A 24,024-nucleotide genomic window follows, 5' to 3' on the forward strand; every position below is an offset into this window, starting at 1 on the left:
CACATATGTTTATTTTGGTCCATTCTCTGAATCCAATAGACAGTAGCCAAACACAAAAGTCTACTGTAGGTCAACTGGAAAGGTGGATGTAGTAGTGTAGTGGTGGAGCTCAATGACTTTATTTAAGTACAATTTTGAAATAGTTGTACTTTACTAGTATTTTTTAAGAGGCGAATACTGTACAATTTGCTCCCCTACATTTGTTTGGCATCTGTAGTTACAGGATGCATTGCAGACTTTACATATAAAAGTTTATAAAACAGAATTAATATTTTTATGATTAAGCTGTCCAACAGTATATACACTGGTTAAAAATCAGCTCCAGCTTGGCCAGCTACAACATTAAATTAGTGCTCACACGTTTATGAATCAGTAATAGCAATACATTAATAAAATGTGTTAATAAAATACTGGCAGAAGCCATTTTCCTATATAATGACTACTTGTACTTTTGATACTTTAAGTGCATTTTGTTGATAATACCTATGTATTTTTATTTGATTAAAATATTGTACTTATGATGGAGTATTGTCACACTATATTGCTACTTTTACCTAAAGAATCTGAATACATCTTCCACCATTGCAACAATCATGTCTAGTCTGTTATAATATCTATAATAATACAGAAAATTATAATTATTATCATTATCTGAATAATAAAGGATTCGATTAACTGTTATGTCTGAAGCATATTAAGTATTAAAACAGTACTAATTGGTTAATAAATGTGATCAAATATTATTTTGTGTTAGCTGATCTGTCACAGATCAGCCTTTAGGGGGCGCTTTGACCACTTGTCTTAGTTTGGGTTTGTATGAGCAGATTCAAACATATTTTTCATCTAAAGAAGTTACACCATTAATAAAAATAGTTATAAATTCGCATAAATTATTTTCTTTTTGGAAACATTTATGATGTTTTCAGTGATTTATACCGATATGGGGTTATTTTTTCAGTAACCTGTGTTGAAGAAAGTGCCGATCAGAAATCATAGGCTGCATTCGCGCACACTGATGGAGAACAGGCGAGGCTTTCAGGTTGGTTACGCGATGGCCGCTCTCTCATCAATATTTGGGTTTTAACGCGAAAACAATGGCTTCGTCGCTTGGAGAGGCGTGTTGTTGTCTGTACTAACTATCGGAATGATAGCGGCATTGTTTTAGCTGGACGGTTTTGCTTTAACGCAAGGTCGGACATGTCCCGTTTCTGTTAGGGACTCAGTGTTTTTCTTGTTCGTCTCCCGGGCCTGGCCGCAGCTGCCTACACTGTAGCGGCGGTTTGCTACTTTCGGGTGAGCGGGCAGTAGCTCTCGAAGAGGTGGGGTCTGAGTTTATGCGAACATGGAGCAAAACAAGTCAGTAGAATCGTGAGGAGAGATGCATAACATTAATGCCACTCATAAAATTATATGCATACGGACTGAGGGTCAACAAGATCAGAGTTTTGTCTCCTAACTTGGTCTTCTTGCTAGTTAGCATTAGCCAACGGTAGCGTTAACTTGCTCTGGCTAAGGCGACATGGCATAAGTAATTTAACATTTGTTCACGTTATTTAACGCAAGAACTATCGATGATGCTGCTGTAATGTAATAATTCGGAACCCGAATTAGTGAGCCTTAAATGTGAAATCTGTGTTGACGTTGGTAAACGGTTTCTTGGCATTTTGTTGGTGCACGTTAGCCTTTGCTAACAGCAGGTTGCTAGCTGAACTAACTGGTCAGTGACGTAACGCTGCTCATTGTTTTGACAGCACGCAGCATCCTATCCGAGGAGAATTATCCTGTTAAATTAATTTTTCTGCTACCTGGAAAATTGCTATAGCCAGTTTCTAGTCGTAGAAGTTAATGTTTGGCTATCTGATGTGACGCAGCTCATCGTTCTGTTAGGTTAGCATACAAATTGCCTCCTGCCAGCGGCCAAATCATACTTTATCTGTAATTACTGCAGTATTTCATATCAGTGTAGCTTCATTGCGCATCTAATTTGTTAAAGCTTTGCTTTTGTTTTGATGGTTCTGAGGTGGTTTTTATACCCACACAGTGGCTCGTGCATGGTCTAAAATTATGATGTTCCTTTGACTCTCAGTTGTAGGATGGATCCAGACAGTGGGGCAGAAACACAAAAGGCTGTCAGTTTGCAGTGGAAGAGCTACAAACTCGTCCAGGATCCTGCTATTAGACGGGTTGCACAGAAAATCTACAGATATGATGGAGTGCATTTCAGTGTGCCAGTGAGTTTATTTACAGTTTTTTTTTTAAAAATCTCTATAACTTGTATGTGTGCTTAAAAAGTATCTTCAAACTGCAACCTGTATAATTTTCCAAGGACTCTGGATTTCCTCCTGTGGGTGAACTGCGGGACCCTAGACCCCGGAGGCTATGGTCTAGGTATACAGAACTGTCCTTGCCAGTGCCGAAGTTTAAGGTAAGAATAGCTAGTCAACATTCAATTCACATATCCCTGTTGCTTAATTTCTTAGAATGACTAGGTTTTATCCCCGATATTATCATTTTTATTTTTCATTACAGCTTGATGAGTTCTATGTGGGTCCCATACCCCTCAAAGAGGTGACCTTTGCTAGACTCAATGACAACATCAAGGAGCCTTTCTTGGCAGAAATGTGTGCCAAGTTTGGTGAGGTGGAGGAGATGGAGATCCTGTTTCATCCCAAAACCAGGAAGCATTTGGGCCTGGCCAGGGTGTTGTTCACCAGTACCAGAGGAGCCAAGGACACAGTGAAGCATCTGCACAACACCTCTGTCATGGGCAACATCATTCATGCTCAGCTGGATATAAAGGGTAGGCTAATGCACCTAATCTGAGGCATCTTTAAGGTATAAGTCTGTTGTGAGTCACCAGTTATTTCAATGATGCTTCAAACAATTTTGGATGATGTCTGATTTTTGGTTTAGGTTTTGGTTAGAAAACTGTGTTTATGTCTATCAAAACACACTGAAATACTCTGACCTGTAAATACAAATTGAAATATTATATGAGGCCAGTTAAAAATGAATTTATAAAGTGCATATCGAACCACAAAATACCCAGAGAGAGCATACTTCCACAAGGTTGCACAACCCTCTAAATTTTTTTTTGTTATAACTAAAAAGGTTAGGACATTCTCACTCTGCTGCTCGATCTGTATATGCACAAAACACAAAGTGAAATACCCCATAAGGTGTATCTATATGGTGTATATATGTGCCAGCTTTTTATTTCATTCAAGGAAGAGTGAAAGTTCATGAGAAAATAGTGGAAATGTTTACTTATATCATTAAATATCCTGCACTTTATCCAAATTTGCACCAAGAGTGAATCACAATGTTCTTCCCAGAACTCTCCATAAACTTTAGTTGAAATCTGTAAACAAGTTTGTGAGATGTGCTGCTAATTAATAAATAGACCAACAAGCAACAACAACAACAACAACAGTCTCTTGGTGGTAGTTAAGCCTTGTTTGTGTTGAAAACCTCATAAGTAGATGCAGTTACATGTATGTTGAGCTCATTTCACAGTCTGTATTAATCTTTCTGTGATTTTTGTTTCTTATCCAGGCCAGCAGAGGCAGAAGTATTATGACCTGATAGTAAATGGGTCCTACACTCCTCAGACAGTGCCCCTGGGAGGCAAGGCTTTGACAGACAGGCTCCAGCCTCAGGCCCCAACACAGCCGCAGCCTGACACGGTATTTTATAATTGTCACTTCAATTATTCAATGATCATATAAAATTAATATGTGAATAGTTATTAAAATTCATTTCAGCGTCTTATTAACATTATTATTAGTTGCACACTCTGTGAGTCAGTAAAAGTGTAGTTATGGCAAAGACAGTTGCCTAATTTACTCAATTTGATATATTTGGCCTTTTCTGCACAGTCATCAGAAATCAGGAGGAGGCTCTCTAGTGAGCTTGTGGTTTTGGCAGCAGGGGTACAGGCCCTCACATCAGGAAGCATTACCCCTTGCTCTGTGGACACTGGCTTCAGTGAGCAGCGTCTGGACACGCCCCCCTCTTCCATGGCAGGCCCTTACACCCCAGGCTCCTCTGCGTCGTCTCAGGGTGGTGGAGGAACACCTTATAGCTCTAGAACTGGGACTCCTTTCTCACAAGACTCGGGCTATACCGGCGGCAGGTTTGTTGTTGATATTTAGCGTATCATTATTATAATTTATATTTATTTATTCACATGAATCCTATATAAAGACATTCACATCCAAATATTACCATTGCTTCTATGGAGTTTATATCATGAGGCAAATTCAGGTCCCTTGGTCAAGGCTGAGACATTTTGCATCATCTGTACAATATCAAATCATAGGTTATGAGACCTCAAGAGATCCTTTCACCAATCATGTATGTTATTAATTTATCAGTGCTGTATTAATAACTGCTAATAACATATATACTACTGTGAAAATGTAGGTATAACTTCTCATACCTTATCTATGAATTTGTACAGAAACATTTGTAATCAAATAAAAGTTTTCTCAGCTCACACAGCGAGAGGAATTGCTCCCGGGCTATGTGCAGTTGTTATGTAGCACAGACTGAATGTTTGGACAATGGACCAACGTTTGCTCTCATTACATTACAATAAAAGTATTTTGACACTAAATATGTCCTGCATAGAATGTTCTGATGGTACAACTTAGAGTATCTCTGCTGAATGAACATAAGTTATTTAATATAATGAAAAAGTACATTTTGGGGTTTGTGCTTTTGATTATTTAGCTGAACTGGTAGTTGGAGGTAAAGTGGGAGTCAAAGGCTATAGTAGCATGTTTGTGAATGTTAATCATGCTTAGGTCAACAAAATAATAATTCAATTTCAGAATTTCCTCTTTTGTCTCTTGCAGGCATACTGGCTACAACACTGGCACTTTGGGCAGCGGCTACCCTCCCCAGGACATGTTACCTTCCTCCTCCTCATCCTCTGCAGTCTCATCTACTGTTGGAGGATACAAAGTGTCTCGCTACTCTGAGGATGCACAGGAACCTTCAGTGTATCATCGAGGTCGCCCTATGTACCCCCCAGCCACATCATACCGTCCCAATGAGCCACCGTGCTATCCCCCATACCCAAATGTTGGGGGACCTGGGCCACACATGGCACACCACTCCTCAATGCCTCCACCACCCCTTGCCGCCCAATATGAACAGCCTCCAATGTCAGACAGGGACCGGGACCGTGACAGAGACTCAGGGGGGCGCTACGGGCCAGGGGGGATTGGCTCCAGAAGGTCATCTTACCACCACCAGCAGGACACAAACTCTTCCTCGAAGTACCATTCCCATCACTCTCATCATCACTCAGATCGCAGGGATGACAGGGGGTACCGGCGAGACAGTTTGGGCTCCCGGTCAGGTGATCATAGCCACCAGAGACACCGCAACCACCACCATTCTCATAACCACCATGGCAGCAGTAGCCGCAGGAGGAGCAGCCATGACCGGGACAGAGACAGAGATCGAGACAGAGACCGAGATAGAGACAGGGACAGAGACAGTGACTACTCCAACAGCTCTGACCCCAGATACAATTCCAACTCCTACCGCTCTTCCTCCAACAGCATGTCCCCCCCCCCCTCCTCTTACTCTGCATACTCTTCCTCTAAAGAGCCTGTCCCAGCCCCTCCTCAGGGATTGGACGTTTCCACCCGTCAAGGGGGAACAAACCTGGCAGAGAGAGGCTCTCTACCCTCGGTTGGTGCTGACAAAGACTATCATGCTGGTCACCACAGTGCTCTGCCTCCACCTCCACCACCGCCACCGCCCCTTCCACCAGCCTCTGTAATAGCAGCGGCTGTAGCTGAGACACTTGGAACAATGGATTTCAGCCAGGATAGTCCGGCCAGAGAAGAGCAGTGGACAAAGCCCAAACGCCGTCCCAGCACTCCACCCGCACCTCCGAAAACGCCCCCTCCTTCCTCCCCTCCCCACCCCTCCATCACTTCCTCCTCTACCTCGCCTTCCTCCACCTCACTCCCCCATCACCTCCCCTCTTCCTCCAGCTCCCCACCGCCTCCCCAACGTGACTCTTCTTCACCAGAGCCAGATTCCACCAATGAGAGTTTACCGTTTGTCTACCACAGCAGCAGCCTCGACTCTCGAATTGAGATGCTCCTAAAGGAACAGAAGGCTAAATTTTCTTTCCTTGCCTCTGATGAGGAAGATGAGGAAGATAGGAAAGAGGAAAAGCAGAGGGGCACACGTGGAGACAGAGGAGACCGACGAGGTGGGTCAGGTGATGTAACAGTAGAGCACACAGGTGGTAATCAGGTGGGCGACAATGGGGATAAGGACCACAGGAGGAAAGGCGAAAGAGACAGAGATGGGCACAGAGGAAGGAAACGGGGAAAGGGAGGAGAGGGTAGGAAGAGTCCCACTGTACTTAATGCAGCCACACCATCCTCTTCCACCTATTCTCCGCACATCCCACCACCAGAGGAACCCCAGCCCCAGATTGGCATCGCTGGCCCTGGAGCTTTGCAGGAGGAATCTTCACAGGCTGGATCTGCTGATACACGGAGCAGGATAGGAGCACACACGCCACCTTATAATGGGCAGAGTCAGGTAAGATTAGTAGCACATAATGAAACTTCAGGATTCAAACTATTGGGTCTCAACTGCATCATGCTGATAAATGAAATGTAGTTGGTTCTTATACTGTTGCCAAGCAGTGCTAATGTTGTATGTAGGCATATAGACAGCTTCTATAGAGCCTTGATATTTAATCTCTTGAAATGCTTGAGGGTGCAACCAGTCTGGGGCAAAAGTTCACAGAATTCAAAAATCATCTTGTTAATTTTTTATTTTTAATAAATGATCGAAACTGTCGAAGACACACACGAACGTTTCAGGGTCTGCCATCCTCAGCGTGTGTGTGTTATCCAATATTATCAGTGATAATGTTGGCCACAATTCACATGCTGGTATGTGAGTTGTTGTTTTTTTGTAGTGGGTAAAATTAGTGTGAAGCTCATTGCTGTGGTAAAAGCAACTAAAAAATAAACAAACTATAAAAAATTTTCATGTATGTTAAATATGAAAATTACATTTTTGTAAATGGAAAGATTATTATCATTTTTATAATTATTATTAGAAATGTACACACACACACAAAAAAAGAAAATGCACATACGAGTCTGCAAACAAAATCAAAAATACTCTGCATCCTGGGTACAAACAGGATATAAAAACATAATATGTATGTTTTGTATTGTGTTTTTTTTTTTGGTTTTTGTTATTTGTTTTTGTAGTTAAAGCATAAATGCGCTGTTATGGTCTCTGGTTCTCAGGGATTTCCCAACTTACAACAGTAAACTCTCTGTTTTCTTTCAGTCCTCCCCTCATTCCTCAGGGGAAGACATGGAGATATCAGACGAGGAGGAGGAGGAGACCCCCATAACAACAGTGACCACCCACCAGCCCTCAGTCACCTCAGGTTCCTCACCCTCTTCATCCCAGGCTGCGATACCTTCACAAACAGCTGACCCTTCATCTTCACCCCCACCCATCTCTGACTCTGCACAGCACTTTGGCACCTCCATGCACCCTCCCATGCCCTCCTACCCTCCTCATTTGCCTCCTCCTCCTCCCCCTGGTTATTCCCTCCAGCCCCCACCTCCTCCAGGGATCCCTCCCATTCCCCACATGGAGCTGCACCCTGAGTATCCTCCTCCCATGCCCCACCACATGTATGACTATGCCACCTCCATGGAGTTGATGAACCAGTACAGTGGTGGGGCTCCTATGTCCTTCCAAATGCAGACCCACATGCTTAGTCGTCTACACCAGCTGCGCATGTCGTCATCCAACGGCACCCCAGGCCCTGGTGAGGCGGCCACTGCTGACTATACCTCCTACCATCTCCACTCTATGCCGCCACCCCACACACACCACCCTTACATGGACCAAGAGGGGAGCGGGGCAGGCGCTCATTACGACCAGGACCACCGCTACATGCCCCCTCACATGCCCTACCCCTACCCTGACCCCCACAGCACTCAGATACCTCCCCCTCCACACCATGGCATCCCGCCTCCCCATACGGCCTGGCCGCCGCATATCTTACCACCACACTACCCCTCTTACATGCCACCACCTGGCTATGGCACCATGCTGCCCGGGGATGGAGATGAGTACAGGGCTCCAGGGGAGCAGATGCCCATCCTGGCTGAGAATCCACATGAGGCCACAGTGCAGATGGTCCTGGCCACTCTGATCCAGGAAATGAAAAACATCATGCAGAGGGACCTGAACCGCAAGATGGTGGAGAACGTTGCCTTTGCCACCTTTGATGAGTGGTGGGAGAGGAAAGAGACCAAGGCCAAGGTAAGGAAGAGAACTCACAACAAAGTGCTGTTGCTGTTTTGGTTTTTGTGTGTAAGAAACTGAATTATCCACATTTTGTTGATATATTAAAACATGTTTTGTTTTATTAAAATCTAAACACTTTATTAAACTAAATATATTGACAAATTTTCTTTACTTCAAGCCTATTCTATGATTAAATGAAGAGTTAGAATCAACTTCCTTACTAGTCCCCGTGAACTTTGTTGCTACAAATTGTGCTTTCTTCATTTTCAGTCTAAAAATATGTTACTGCATCTCATTGTCCTATAACTACCAAGAAGATGTTGATGAAAAGGCAGTTTAAACCTTCCTTCCTCATTCTCAGTAGTTAGCAGTTATGCCTGTGTCAACTATATTGATGAGAAACCATTGTCAATACTGTTAATAGGAAGGTGGAATAAAAACAAAGATCAGCGGTCTATGATTGATCATTTTAAATTGTAAATGTTTTCCATTTCCAGCCTTTCCAGACAATGGTCAGAGGGGTGTCTGCCTTACGGGATGATGAGAAAAAAGAGGAAAAGGTCAATCGCCCGCGGGAGCCTCTCACGTCTCTTGTGGATTGGGCAAAGAGTGGTGGCATGGAGGGCTTTGCTCTCCGAGGAGCATTAAGACTACCTTCCTTCAAGGTAAAAGCACAACACTGCAACAAACTTTGGACAGCATCTCTGTATTTGACAGCGAGCAATGTGATTTGATAAATGAATACACTTACATCTACACCTCTGATTACATACACACACTGTCAAGTGTCACTTTTATAGTTACTGTACCAAGAAATCTATCATCATCATTGAACCGTTGTTTTTTCCTTTGCATTTTAAAAGACGACACTACTTGATTTACTGGTCCTGAATTAGACTCCAGTCTACAACTCCAGTATAATTATCTTTATGTTCACAATGATTTTGATTTTAGTCTACTACAAAAATATGGGGGAAAATGCAGTATTGTTTGGTATTGTCTTAGATTTTGTGATGTAAGCATATACTAGGGGTCAAAAAGGCCTGAATTGTTAAAGTCCATTCTTGCTCGTATTTCATTGATTTATAAAAATATATTCCTGGTTTTCCTTGTACAGGTGAAGAGGAAAGAACCTCAGGAGCTTGGAGAGGGAGACATGAAAAGGCCACGACCTTCAACCCCACCTGATGAGGATGATGAAGGTTTGCTGAATGGTTGTTGGAAAGTTTTTAAAGATGGGTTGGGCTAATAGGCCTGCTGCATATAACTCTGGATATATAACTATTGTCTTGTTTCTAGCTGCTGATGGGAGAATGCCAGAAGCGGACAGGCACAGAGCTGAAAGGGACAACAAGAGGAGAAAAAAGAAGCCAAGAAATCGCAAACCATGGGAGCTCGACAGTGAGGGAGAGGAAACGTCAGATGGATCCTCAACCGAAAAGGTTTGGGGACCCATTATATGAATTGACATCAGTGGTTGGTTAAATGGCATGCAAGTAGCTAGATTTTTTAAATTTGCCTTGTGTTAACAATTTGATATTACCACATTTGATAGTATCATGTTGTTCTCACTCTTACTATTAGCTAGATGGCAGCATTTCACAGTGAATTTTTTTTTGTGTTGTAACCACAATCCTTCTTTCATGTGTAGGAGGATGAGGAGGAAGAAGAAAGTGAAAAGGAGTCTGATGGTAAATCACAATCAGTAATCTCTTTACTGTTTTTATTTGTTTAAATTCAGTTAAGGTAGTTGTTATACCTAACACCCTTTTATTTAATTATTTATTTATTTATTTATTTATTTTTTAGATGATGCCCTTAGCGCTGATAGTGATGATGAGAGTCTCTCCTCATCCTCTGAGGGCTCTTCCTCTTCAGCATCCTCATCTTCGTCTTCCTCTGAGGATGAGGATGAAGAGGAAGGAGAGAGGGCCGAGAGTGAAGGACCAGACACCATGGATGAGTCAACCATGGACAGCACAACAGAGAAAGATCACAGGTATAAAGTTCTGTGTTATCTTTCAACAGTACTGAAGGAGAGTTGGCCTCAGAAATGCATTTTTTCAGCAATTAAATGTTTAACTTTTAACCGTGTTATTATTATTGGCTCCAATTTACTCTGTTATTTTTCTCAGGGGAAATAACGCGACTGCTGTTCCAAAGGCAGAGATCAAAACAGGTTAGTTGAAAACCCCTCTTCAACAAGCGCAAATGAAACAAATACAAAAAAAAGAGATCATCGTGAAACCACAATGTGAACATGTTAACCATTAAAGGAAGATTTTGACTTAATTTTTGAGTTTATCAAGGGACTTTAGCTTCACTGTTTGGACTTGCTATAGCTGATGAAACCTGCTGTTTCCTCACAGTGGCAAATAGCACAACAATTTTTAAATCTACTGCATTATGTTTATTTTGGATCTATATTTCTAACCTTTCATGTTTCTCTCAGGTGAAGCCAAGGACAGCAAGACAGGTGCAACAACAGCACCTACCAAGCGGCCTCCATCACCACCATACCCGCGTCCTTCGTCCCCTATTGTTCTTGTGCCCCCTCTCAAGAAACGCAGGAAAACAGTCTCGTTCTCCACAGATGAGAATGACGGCAAAACGCAGCTGTCACATGCACCACTATCCCCATCTCCCTCACAAGTGGCGGGTGAATCTCCCCTCCTCTCTCCCGGCAGACCACCAGACTTCCCTGTCACTACTGCCTCATCTCGTCCCACTCAGGGCATCCAGCTACTCCCCTTTGCTTCAAAACCAGGTGAAGGCAATGCCCTCATTGTGCCCCCACCTGGACGGACTCAAGATTCTGATGAATCCAAAAAGGGACCCCCTGTCTCTCCCCAGACCACCCCTGTCAAATCCCCTAGCAAAAGGGGTGCAGGCAAAGACTCCCCCAAATCTCCTGCCCCTCCTGTCATGGTGTGCCGCACTGTGCAGAACCTGCCGTTGGATCATGCTTCTATGTGCAGGATGGCTTTTGAGGAGGCCCCTCCTCCACCTCCTGTTAATAAACGGTCCAGAGGCAGACCTCGAACGACCAGCTTGTCTGCCTCGTCCTGTCACTCCCTCAGAGAGGAAGATGAGGATGAGGAAGAAAGTGAGCAGAGGTTAAGGCTCAGAGAGCAGCTGGGGGCATCCAGCCTCCTGCAGCTGGCCTCAGCCTCAACCACTGACCTGTCTGTGCTGGCTGATGTAGCCTTGAAAATGGACCCTGATGCAGGGGACTCAGAGGAGACGGAGACATCTGATGAGGCAGAGGAGCAGAAGATGGAAGAAGATCTTTTCTCCCCAGAGTCACTGGCCCTGGTTATGAGCCCAGAGGGTGTAGTTGTCTTTATGGAGCACAACTACTGCAAACCCCCTGTTCTCTCAGTGCCACCCAGTACCAAAAGGACTTCCTCCAGACAAGACTCTTCTGTCTTGCTGCCAGCAGACCTCAACACTATTTCTGGGGTGCTTGAGGCACCAGAGGAGGTCATTGGAGAGGCACTACCATCCAGGGGAGACACAGGAGAATATTTGTCTGCAGTGGGAGAACCTTGTGAATCTGAGGATGTGGGCCAGGCTGCAGCTGTGCCTCCATCATCAAAGAAGAAGAGCATGATTCCCAAAGGTTTTGAACTGGATAAGGAGGAGAGCAAAAAGAGGAGAAGAAAAGACAAAGAAAACCTTGAGGTTCATCACACAAAAAAACAGGAGCAGCCAGGCAAGAAACAGAAGAAACGGAAACTAGAGGTGCGTGGGACTTGTCTTGTGTGTTCCTGTAAATGTTGATGTCTCAACCATGAACAGGGTGTCGAAAGCAACAATGTTTCACAGTGATACTGTAGACACATGACTCATATGTAGGTTAAAATTTTAGCTTTCTGCTTTGTCATAATATGGGTATCAGGTTCATCTGCAGGTAAGGAAATAAAAAGCCTTTATTGTCTCTGTGTCCTGCAAATCCACACAAACTATTATATTGAAATATGTACATGTACAAACATTCCACAGAACTATAATAAATGTAGATTTAATTTTAAAAAGGTTAAAAAAAAAAACAGTCATGACCACATGTTTTAGAGGATAGAGGATGTTTTTGGAGGAGCAGACAGAGGGGCACAGATGTTGACCTTGGCAACCCTCCACAATAACATTTATCAGAGTCAACTCATCAACACAGACCTAGTGACGTTGCCTCTGTGTTTTAAATAACACATTTAGTTAGTTAGTGTTTATAAAACATTGAGCTGTCTCCAGGTTCCCAGCAACCAGCGTAAACCACAGTCCTATGCTTGTGTTTGACCCATTTGGCTGTTTTTCACTCAGAGGCATTCATTTTAAATTGATTACTGTAAAAATCTCTCATCCGCTGAGGTTATGGTTATGGTTTTCTAACAGGTTATGATTTAAACAGTAGCCTGCCTCACTAAATGTTTGGTATTTGCTGAAAAAACAGAACCTGTGCTTGCTTCTCATTAAAGTTAATGTCTTATTTCATAAGAATGTAGTGACCTTGCTTACATATATTTAGATAAATCTGTCAAAATAGAATAAACTCACTTAAGATTTAGCCATAGGCCCCTATTTTTTTGGACCAGGTGACTGAAACTGTCCAATAAATAAGATACCTGTCATGTGACTATGTCCATGTGATTTAATATGCACAATATATCAGCGTACACCTTAAATAGACAAGAAACTAAAAGCCAACATTAAGAGTTGTTTTTTGCTTTAATCTGGACCAAGGAGAAGGAACTGTATGTGAACACAGGCTTTGTGCTGGAAGATTGTTATGTTCATTCACAGTTCGCTCACAGTAATATTCCTCTTCTTCTGCACAGGACTCAGACTTTGAGGAAGATGTGGATGTGGAGGAGCTTGAGTCTGGGGAGCTTTCCAGCTCAGACACAGAGGATGAGGTGGTGAGGAAGAGTGAGCGCCTCTTTTTGCAGGAGGCAGGGGTAACGTCGTCCCAGCGTTGGCCAAAACCTGTCCCAGCACCTGAGCCTCCAGCCATGAAGTTTGACAACCGTAGTGAGTTTGAGCAGATGACCATCCTGTATGACATCTGGAACTCTGGTCTGGATGGTGAAGACTTGATGTTACTGAAGAAGACTTATGAGAAGCTGCTACAGGACGACCACAGCTCTGATTGGCTCAATGATACTCACTGGGTCAACCACACTAATATCCTTTTCAATGACTGCCCTATGCATTAAATATGTCTGTGTGAATGCCATGGAAATTAACCACAGTTACTCATGTCCAAAAGATCTATGGCTATTTTCAATCAATAAGCCCAAATATGAATGTTTTTAAATGGGTAAAGATTATGTCTTCATGTCATTGTCTGGTATCCTTTTATTGTCCTTGACCTTTGAGCTCCACTAACCAATTTGCCGAACCCTCGGCGTAAGAAGAAGAATGCAGATGGACAGCTTCGTGAGCATGTGACTGGTTGTGCAAGGAGCGAGGGGTACTACGCCATCAGCCGGAAGGAGAAGGACGTCTATCTGGACCTGGACCTGCCTGAGCAGGTCATACGGGAAGTGGAGAATGTCGACACCTCGGTAGGATACACGCACCTTCCTTCTCTGACTATCTTGCAGTGTTACACCAATTCTTTTTTTTTATCTATACCATGTTTGTGTTGGAGGAATTTCTTTTGGGTGGGTGGGTTTTTGGGTTGGTAGGTAGGTAGATACTTTATTTATCCCCTAGGGGAAATTCATGTGTCTATTAGCTCATTGTCGATGATAATGATAATAATAATAATAACAATAATAATAATAAGAGCAGTTGATAATAAATAAACAATAATAATTAGATTAGTCCACTTCTTTTGGCTGAGGTGATGTATAGTCTGATGGCAGTGGGAACAAAGGATCTCCTGAACCTCTCTGTTCTGCAGCGCAGTGAGATGAGACATTTGCTGCAGCTGTAGCTGCTTCTCTATCCTGCCAGAATGTTGTGGAGAGGATGGTTGGTATTTTCTAAGATGCCTGCCAAGCACAGACCCAGCCTTTTTTACCAGCTTGTCCAGTCTCTTTGTGTTCATGTTGGACATGCTGCCGCCCCAGCAGACTGCAGCATAAGTTTGATTAGTGTAATTCTTATCCGGTAGTTTAAACTGAGCAGCAGACTCAGGTATTTAGACTCAACTTATTGAAATAATGTTCAGCATTAATCCTGATAATACTGGAAAGGCTTGTGTGCTTGGTTGTTCACAAAAAGTGTTGAAGACAGGATAAAATGCAGCCTTAAAGTGAACCTGTAAATGTACTGTGCGCCTGAGACAAACACGTTTAACAAATTAAACCCCACTGAAATAATATTGCATATGTTTGACAGTTGTTCTGGAAGTAAGGCAGTTATCATTCTGTGGAAAATTGCGGCAAAGTTCGCAAGCAATCCAAATATGGTTCCAGAAGTTTGCTGAATATCATTGTTACAGATACAGTTGATTTTTCCCCCTAGGAATTTATTTGGTAGGAATGTAAGCACTTTGGTCCACAGTCACTTGGCTCAGATGAACTGGTCATTTTTGGAGCTGAGGTTGTGAGGATTTCCAAATGGTACAAATGGAAGTTGTTGGATGTGTGGAGCATTGATGTGGCTTTCTCTTACATTAAGCACTGAACCTCTTTTCTGAAATGGAGCCCTCAGTTCAGACCCTGTACCCATATACCCCTATAGAGGATTTTCTTGAGATGGTTTAAATGCATCAGGTTATTAATAGATTCACATTTTCAGTTATTGTCAGTTAAAACAATATCTATATATCTATATATTTTTAATTCAAAGTATTCAAAAAAGTTTGTGTTCTTATATTCATTTTAAATGTTAATTGATTATTGATTAACAGATTATAATTTTTTTTGAAGCAGAGCTGCATCTCAGCAAGAAATGTGCTATACACATAAAGTCATTATAAAGGAAAATGTAATGTCATTGAAAAAATGAAATAATTGAATGTGTGAAACTATGTTAAAGTTGGCCTGAACTCTTCGGAGTGAAACTGTTCTGAGAGATGGCCGACAGATGTTGCAACTGTTTTGCAAAAAACCCTGTTGGTTTTAATAGCAGGAGAACTAGTGCATACAATCATGTTTTCCCCATCATAGATAAAACCAAATCTGTACCCTTGACTTTATCTATTCTTTTTTTGCTGGGTGATCTGTGCCAAGGACAGGGCCAAAACCGCCTGCCACCGGATTTAATTTACAAACGGCACATTTTGAATGGAGGGTAGCTGCAACCATGCAACCTAAATGTTTTGGGTGAATGCAGGGTTTCAATTACATACATTCAAAATGCAAAGAGACATGGACTGTTCACCTGTAATTTAATCCATATATTTTTTTGTCATTTAAAAAAATGCTGATAAGGCAGCAAGAAGGTTGCTAAGAATTATTAGGGACATAAGCATTATCTTCTTATTATCAGCAATAAGGCATGAGCTACAAATGGGCTATAAAGGCCATTGACTACACAGGTAATACTTCTAGGATAAATTCATCATTGAGTTTGATTTCTCTGTGGGAAGAATTGGTAAAAACAAAACACAACAGCAAAAACAACAGGCACTTACGGTATCTTGAAAACATGATATGAATAAGGCAGGTTCAGGACTAAAGACAGTGCTCCTTTGTTGTAAAATAATGTACGTGAGAAGCCTCAGTAACTTCTGAAACATTATTCTGCCATAGGTAAAATCAAGCCTGTACTCTTGACTCCCCCAAAGAGAGGGTCAGTGCCTCCAAACTTCCTGCCACTGAATTGCATTTACAAACAGCACATTGTGAAACAAGCAACCAAAATAATGTTGACCCCACAAATCCCAGGCCCACAAAATCCACCGGGTTCAAAAGCTTCTTGTCCCTGACAATATAAAGTATTATTTAATGTCAAACTCACTGCTACATATGCATACCTTGTTCTAGCATAATTTAGTGTATAAATAGCCTCAGTGACACACACACACTTTCAACCATCCCATATGCTATTTCAGCTGTCATTTTGCTATTTTCAGCATTGATTCATTCTTTGTCTCGTTAACATTTGTCCCTCTTTTGAATTGAATTGATGTTTATTTGGTCACATCAGGAGTTACACCCTCCATGTGACATATTGAATTTATGATGATTTTTTATGTGATTCACCATTGATGGTTTCCATAGTTTCCATATTACTTACACACTGCCAGATGTTTTGTTAGGAATGGTAGGGATACTTGGACATAAAGTTCATCTGCAAACAGCTACTGATATTTGGTGTTGGTGGTTTATGAAGGGAAAATCAGCATACTTTGCTTTTGTTGCTATGCAATGGTCGGATTTGGAATTAATGCGTTTTCCATTCTTGCTTTCCACTGTATCACTGTCACCATGGAGAAAAACATAATTCACTAGATTCAAGGGACAAGCTTCAGATTTTTCATTACCCAAGGCTTGCTTAGATGTAACCTTGGTGTTTTTAGAGATACAGTGGTACAAACTTGGCACAAAATTAAATGTAACTTGACACCATATCAGTCTTGGATCTCATCAAACACATCAAAGCCGGTACGAACAAAACAGTCCAGCAGCTTTGAGGTGTCAACACTGTTCTGAGTAGAGTCTGCACCTTTTCGTGGGTACACAGTGATGTGGTTTAGTCTACCTGGTGGTCTAACTATGGAGGAGTAAACAGTAGTAATGTTTCAAAGCACATTGGTGGTGTTCGTCAGAAAGGCTTCAGGTGGTATGTTGCTGATAAACACTAAGTCTTTGTTGATTATACAGCTGTTCAGGTTGACTATTACCAACTTTGAATGTCACGCTCTTTCCCCTCAGAGAGTCAAGTTAATGTCCCAGTGTTTGGCATACATGAATCAGTCTCGACTATCAAAACGAACAAAAGAAGCAATTGTTAACTGTGTTTTGACTTGGTTTCATCTGTTGCACAAATGAGTCATGGTCTTTCTATGACTTTTAGATGGCCCTGCCGGCTACAACCAGAATCACCTTTCTTCACTGGCTGCAAACCATGCAATCTAAATGTTTTCAACAAATAATAATATAATAATAATAAACTTTATTTATATAGCATCTTTCAAAACCAAGTTACAAAGTGCTTTAAAATTAAACATAATAACAATAAAAACAATAGTAAAACATAAAGCAAATAATTAAGATCCCAAACATTAATAAAAAATGGTTAAAGTTACACCAAAGCCAGCGGTTAAGAAAAAGCCAAACAATAAAAGTATGTCTTATAATAGATTTAAAAGTGGCTACTGAGTTTGCCTGCCTGAGATCTCCAGACAGTGAATTCCACGGCCTTGGGGCCTGAACTGCAAAGGCTCGGTCACCTTTGACCAGTTGAGATTTAGGAACCACTAGTAGTATCTTGTTGAAAGATCTCGGGCAGCGGTCAGGCTCATAGTGAGTCAGCAGCTTGCAGATGTAGGCTGGAACCTGACCATGTAAAGCTTTAAAAAACAAGCAATAAAATTTCAAAATCATAATTTGGTCACTTCTAAATAGAGGGTTATGACTACATACATGCAAAATGCAAACAGACAGATAGTTCACGTGTAAATTAATCCATATATTTTCATGCCTCTGTGCCAGCGACTGCCAGGGCTGGAGGCATAATATTTTGGCTTCTTCGTACGTTCGTCCAATTCTCGCGAATATGATATCTCAGTAATGCCTTGAGGGAATTAACTAAAATTACTTTAATTTAGTACAAACATTCGCTTGGAAAAGGATGAACTGATTCGAAAATGGTGGTCAAAGTTCAAGTTCAATAATTCATACACCAATTAAGACACAATATAAGACAAATGACCATAAAAAATGACGAGATGACATTTTCTATCCAAATGGTCAACTTCACTTTTACGTCATGTGACATCAGTGTTCTGCAAAAATACTTCTGGCCATTTTTCAATGCTGTAACTTAAGAACCAGAGATTGTGATCATACTTCCTGCAACGTCATTGGTAGGCAGAGGCATACAACCCCTAGACAGTAATTCCAGTCTGCTACATCTCATTTTGTCTGCCTGACTAATGAATCCTTCCTAAGGCAGCCACAACCAGACTCACCCTTCTTTGCCGGCTGCAAACCTGCATCCTAAATGTTTTGACCAAATGCAGGGTTTTTGACCACATACTTTCAAAATGCAAATAGACACAGACTGTTGACTTGTAATTTAACCCATATATTCTTTGTTATTTAAACAATATTATATATTAAACTTGCACTTTTTCATGTACATATCGTCTGTATTGTGTATGTTGTATTTATTAGTGTATATTTGGTATATTTTTGTTGTATATTTCCATAGATGTTTATTCTATAGATGTTTATTTTTCTGCTGTGGTAAATGAATTTCCCAGTTGTGGGATAAATAAAGTTAATCTAATCTAATCTAATCTAATCTAAAAAAAAAGCTGATATGGCTGAATCAAAGTACATAAGAATTATTAGGGACATAAGCATTATCTTTTTATTGTCAGCAATAACCATGAGCTATAAAAGCCATTGACTACACAGGTAATACTTGTAATAAATTCATCAGTGAGTTAGATCTCTCTAGGGGATAAATTGATTCCAAAAAAAAAAATGCAACAACAAATCAACAGGCACTTACGGTATCATGGCATGAGAAGCCTCAGTAACTTCTGAAATGTTATTTCATATATTTGTCTTCATGATTTGTTTGTACTGAACAGTGTTAGTTTTAACTTTAGCTTCCTTTTTGTGTTGACATCTTGATTTGAGTTGTTTTTGGTGCTTTGTAGGCTTTTTTTTTTTTTTAAAGGTTTGTTTGATTAAAGGCAACTTGTAATAATTACTGATATCATGTAGAAAACACAGAGAAGCTCAAATCATAGTCTCCAGAATACATACTCTGCGTTTGTTGATTGTGTGGTTGTGCCTAAATCTACTTTAGCATGCATTGTAGAAACAGAGGATTAATGTGCCTCTGTCCTTCCACTTGCCTCTGACTCAATCTTATCTGCCTTGTTAGTCAGTGGTTCCCCAATGAACTCATTCACTACCTAGCCTTTGTCTGTTAAGGTCGAAGGGCATTGCTGGTTCAATTTACTCCAATTGAAGGTCACATGGTCACATATTACTGTGTTAATTGCGCCTTAAAAACTAAAAATTGTGCTGTCTGTTTCTTGCCAGGGAGTGAACCGGGTGCTATCAGAGAGACGCTCTGAGCAGCGCCGACTCCTCACCGTCATTGGCACCACGGCTGTCATGGACTCCGACCTGCTGAAACTCAACCAGCTTAAGGTACAGCCAATGACAATCATGCTACCTCATGTGTTCACTCAATTACATGCACATGGTACAGTTTTACACATTATTCTAAATTAGAGTGTCATTATTCTTCACATAAAGTCCTTGACAGTTTTGAAAGTAGACACTAGCATGTGCCAATATCAAAATTTCACACTTCAATTATCATACAATATTTTCCCAATAATCCTTTTAGAAAAAGATGAAATCTTCACAAAGCAGTGAAAAATACTTTAATTTATATCAAAGGGTACTGTGCAGTCCTCAGAAAAATTAAGTTTATGTCACTGCCTTTACTTTTATTTCTCTCTAAAAGACTTCGCTGACCAAATAATACTCCCCGCTCTAGTCTTATTATAATATTTTTGTATTTTATATATATTTTCAATGTTTTTAGGGCCCCTCTTCCATTAACATCCAAGGAAAAGCATATTGCTCAGCAGCAAGGCACACAAAATCCAGAGAAAACACTGCCATTCAAAAACACTGGGAGCAGGTGTAAACCACTTACTTTGTCAACTGTTGGTCCCAACAGCTTTAAAGCTGTCTTGGAAAATCAGTCTTGATGTCTCTGCTTACCAGCAACACTGTAAAGAAGGGTGGTGGTGAAATTGTTAGGTTGTGGTCAAGTCTATAGGTAGTGGCTGTTTTCACAATATGTTTGCAAACTGGATTACTAACAATGCATATTTTTAAATTAGCATTTTCTACTTACATATGCTGTAAAATGTATGTGTAAGCTGATTTTATTATTAAGGTGGCCTTTTTTCAGATTGAATGATCAAATGTTGAATCACTAAGTGTTTTGCTGTTTTGGGCAAAGACCCAACCTTTTAATGCTTTGCCTCTTTTTCTATAAACTTACTGAAACTTGTACACTTGTTTATCTTCTCTGATAAACCACAGTGAGGAGCCTTGTTCATGCCTGGAGCTTAACCCAATAATTATCTGAGGACTCTTGCTTTATAAATTTTATGAATCTACCGAGACAATTGTTAGAGCGAGTCTTTTTCGTCCTCATGCAGTTCCGTAAGAAGAAGCTTCGTTTTGGACGCAGCAGGATCCACGAGTGGGGCCTGTTTGCCATGGAGCCCATTGCTGCTGATGAGATGGTCATCGAGTATGTGGGTCAAAACATCAGACAGGTACAATTTCAAGAAATATTTCATTCCATTTCTATCTATAAAATCAGTAAGTTGTGCATAATACATCTGGAAGCATCCCATTGAGAATTGTTATTATTGGTGCATTATAATATAAAGCCCTGTTAATATGACAGTTACTCATACACCCCTTCACCTTTTCAGATACCTGTGTGTTGTGGTTGGTGTGTTAACACAGTATCAGTGAGGACATTTTTGTGTGTTGTATATCCAGATGGTGGCTGACAATCGAGAGAAGCGGTACGCGCAGCAGGGCATTGGGAGCAGCTACTTGTTCAGAGTGGACCACGACACAATTATAGATGCCACCAAGTGTGGTAACCTGGCACGATTCATCAACCACTGCTGCACTGTGAGTGTGAACATCCTCAGTCAATACTTGTCCATGTGTTGATATGGGTGACAGCCAACTATGCTAGTTTTTTTGCACTGTATTTGTAGAGCTGTTCCTTATGAGTCTCTCACTTTCCGTTTCTTCCAGCCAAACTGCTACGCTAAGGTTATCACCATAGAGTCCCAGAAAAAGATTGTGATCTACTCAAAGCAGGCCATTGCTGTCAACGAAGAAATCACCTACGACTATAAATTCCCTCTGGAGGACAACAAGATCCCTTGCCTTTGTGGAACAGAGAACTGCCGTGGGACACTGAACTAGTGGACGCAGTTCTCATCCTCACTTGCCAATGGCCATCCAGACCGGCCACCCCTCCTGGTTTGTCCTCCCTCAGAGTGTACAATGTACAACCCCCCCCCCCCCCCCCCCCCGCCTCTCCTCCGGACGGCCTTGCAGCCGTCTTCACAATACCCGGGAAACAGAGACGCACACAATTGCACTTTGACGCACACTTCATTCACTTGGCAGTTTCACAACCCAGTGTGTGCTGGTTTGTGTAACCTGGCATTTGAATAATAAGAGGGGGCCTCTGCTTCAGCATTAGCTCTTCTGTGGCAGTATTGTTAGACTTGATTGGGTAATATGTTCCAACCAAGTTGTCCCATGCAGCCAGGCATGAAAGGTCTTTCAATTTCCATGCCAATATCCGTTTGAAGGAAGAAAATGAAAACTGAAAAAAACAAAAAAAAACAAAAAACAATACAAAGGTATTTTATGTCTACATCAGCTCACGTAATCTGCAGCCTGGGATCACTCTTCCGGTGTCAAATCCCTCCCTGTACCAACCCACCCCACAGATCCGCACACAGACGCACAGGAATATCAGACAAATTCAGGGTTTTTAAAAGCGCTTGTTAAGGGCGCACTTTTCAGATGACAACCTTCAGTCAATTTGGTCTTCAGTTATGCAAGATTTCCAAGTGTGAAGATTGTTTTGGAGCTTTTTTTTTTATTTTATTTCATAGTATTATAATAATATTACTATTGCTGTTATTAACGGTATTGTTATTTAGTTGCATTAGCTGTAAGTATCTTACAGTGAAATGAGTTTCAGTGTACCCACCCACTGTCCTCAGTGGCTTGTGATTCACCAGCCCTATAAAACTGTTGTTTCCCTTCACTGTGCGTTACTTGATACCTGATTTGCCACAACCATCTGTCTGGATTAGAGTAAAGTCCTTTGAACTACTGTTTTTAGCCCAACGTGAAATTATATATGTCAGTTAAGTTCTGGCTAAAAATGTGTTATTTTTACATGGCTGCTGAATTTTGTCTGCAGGATCAGCACAACAGAAATTGGCCTGTTTTTTGTTTTTATTTTCTTTTGGGGTTTTGTGGCTATTTTTCGTCTTTGAGCTAACAAAGTCAACAAAAGGTCTTGCGAGTAGGACTCATTGAGTGATTGTTTGATAGGATCTGTTTCTTTCCGTCTGTTTGTTTGTATTTAGTTGTTCCTTCCGCAGTATCCTTATGTCTTGTTTACCCGCCAGATTCAGATTCCTATTTTAAGAGGGTGAAAACATTTTCTGCGAGCTCTTCATTCTTCAGCCATTAACGCAAAGATGATCACCAAACTCCTGCAGGTCCTGGTATAAAATGTCTGGTCACTGTTTAACTAAGTCACTGTGTGTGCTACAGATGTTTTTAGAAGGCACATTTATTTCATAAGGTCAGCACTCTTTAAAGGTTTAGTTTCCCTTTTCCTTTCCAGTATGCATTAGTATGTGTTCATTTGAGAGTGTGTTCACCCCAAAACATCCCTCCCTGCAAAATGTATGAGCTTAAGGCAAACAAATGTCCTGCTTACTATCTGTTTGCAGTGTAGATGGGTGGAAGGTATAAACTGTGTGCCTGTTAGATAAAGCCTCAGTAGGTTTGCGATACGCTGCACACAGACGGATGTCTTTGGCCCTTGTGTTGTCTCTGTTTTTCATATGGCTATGGCCGTCCAAAGTTTAACTTTCATTTTGAACTTTTAACTAGCAGACGACTCTTTTTATTTCGTTCCCTCCCAAACAGGAAAATGTGTAAGATATTTCTTGTTGTAATGAAAGCCTTTCAGTACAAACCAACCCTCTTTACTACAGGATAAAAATATGAAAGGAAAAAAAAAATCAAAGAAGTACATGTAAATATTGTAGAGGTGTTTGTTTCTCGTAGAAACACACTGATTCCAAGCTGTAAATATGTTGTTCCTTTTCCTCTCTCCATGAGGAGGAAACATGTACATACCTTCCATTCATTTATTTTTTATTGTTTTTCCTTTTAATTTGATGATTATTTTAATATTATTTGCAATATTTCTCTTGTATTAATGCGTTGGACCCTTTATTAATGGTGCATTAAAATATTTTTTAAATAAATAAAAACCTCTAGTTTTTCTTAAATAACTATTAGTGTCCTACTCTTAAAGTAGAGGTTTAGGATTATGTAGACAATGATTAGTGTTTGTCTGAAGGATCCTGACTGCCAGCTTTTACATTCTAGAAGCTACATAAATAACTAGCTGAGTTGAGACAACAGGAAGTTGTGTAGCGGAAATCAATGCACCTGCAACTTTGACATTTCCCGTTGAGGAGTGTGAGAGGAAGCATTTGAAATCTGAATTTTAAAAAAAGACTAACATTTCGCAAGTGATCCGATGACGACAAAGGAGGAGGGATGGGCAGATGGTGTCATGAGCTGATAAATCTCTGACAAGTCTTTGCTCTGTGTAACTCATTCTATTCAAATCAGCTAGAATGGATATAGACTAACATTTCCTTTTTACCAAGTGAACTCATGAGCTGGAAATGGCACTTTACGTGTTTGTAGGAAACGCCATTTATAAAAGTTCCTCTGAGTAAAAAGA

General features: G+C 41.0%; 1 protein-coding gene across 2 annotated transcripts; it reads left to right on the forward strand.

Moving 5' to 3' along the window:
• The first annotated feature begins 1,006 nt into the window (after nt 1–1,006).
• On the forward strand, nt 1,007–23,542 carry setd1a (SET domain containing 1A, histone lysine methyltransferase). 2 transcript variants are annotated; one of them, XM_056400879.1, is made up of 21 exons: nt 1,007–1,039; nt 2,087–2,231; nt 2,327–2,425; nt 2,530–2,800; nt 3,556–3,686; nt 3,879–4,135; nt 4,860–6,576; nt 7,345–8,337; nt 8,820–8,987; nt 9,440–9,524; nt 9,622–9,764; nt 9,974–10,013; nt 10,132–10,321; nt 10,458–10,501; nt 10,775–12,066; nt 13,158–13,503; nt 13,705–13,886; nt 19,500–19,610; nt 20,642–20,761; nt 20,994–21,131; nt 21,261–23,542. In XM_056400879.1, exons 2-21 carry the CDS (start codon nt 2,094–2,096, stop codon nt 21,432–21,434), a joined length of 6,639 nt encoding a protein of 2,212 aa, XP_056256854.1. In that variant the 5' UTR covers nt 1,007–1,039; nt 2,087–2,093; the 3' UTR covers nt 21,435–23,542. The 2 variants fall into 2 exon arrangements, with proteins under 2 accessions (XP_056256854.1, XP_056256853.1); XM_056400878.1 differs by lacking the exon at nt 1,007–1,039 and adding an exon at nt 1,063–1,319.
• The last annotated feature ends 482 nt before the right edge of the window (nt 23,543–24,024 follow it).

Source organism: Seriola aureovittata, chromosome 17 (genome assembly GCF_021018895.1).
Source record: "Seriola aureovittata isolate HTS-2021-v1 ecotype China chromosome 17, ASM2101889v1, whole genome shotgun sequence".
Classification (NCBI taxonomy): Eukaryota; Metazoa; Chordata; class Actinopteri; order Carangiformes; family Carangidae; genus Seriola; species Seriola aureovittata.

Bases quoted from the DNA above. Each gene is read 5' to 3' on its own strand.
- setd1a (XM_056400879.1), top strand. From the start codon at position 2,094: ATGGATCCAGACAGTGGGGCAGAAACACAAAAGGCTGTCAGTTTGCAG. The intron at 4,136-4,859 runs GTTTGTTGTTGA...TGTCTCTTGCAG, and splicing joins TCGGGCTATACCGGCGGCAG to GCATACTGGCTACAACACTG. The intron at 20,762-20,993 runs GTACAATTTCAA...TTGTATATCCAG, and splicing joins TGGGTCAAAACATCAGACAG to ATGGTGGCTGACAATCGAGA.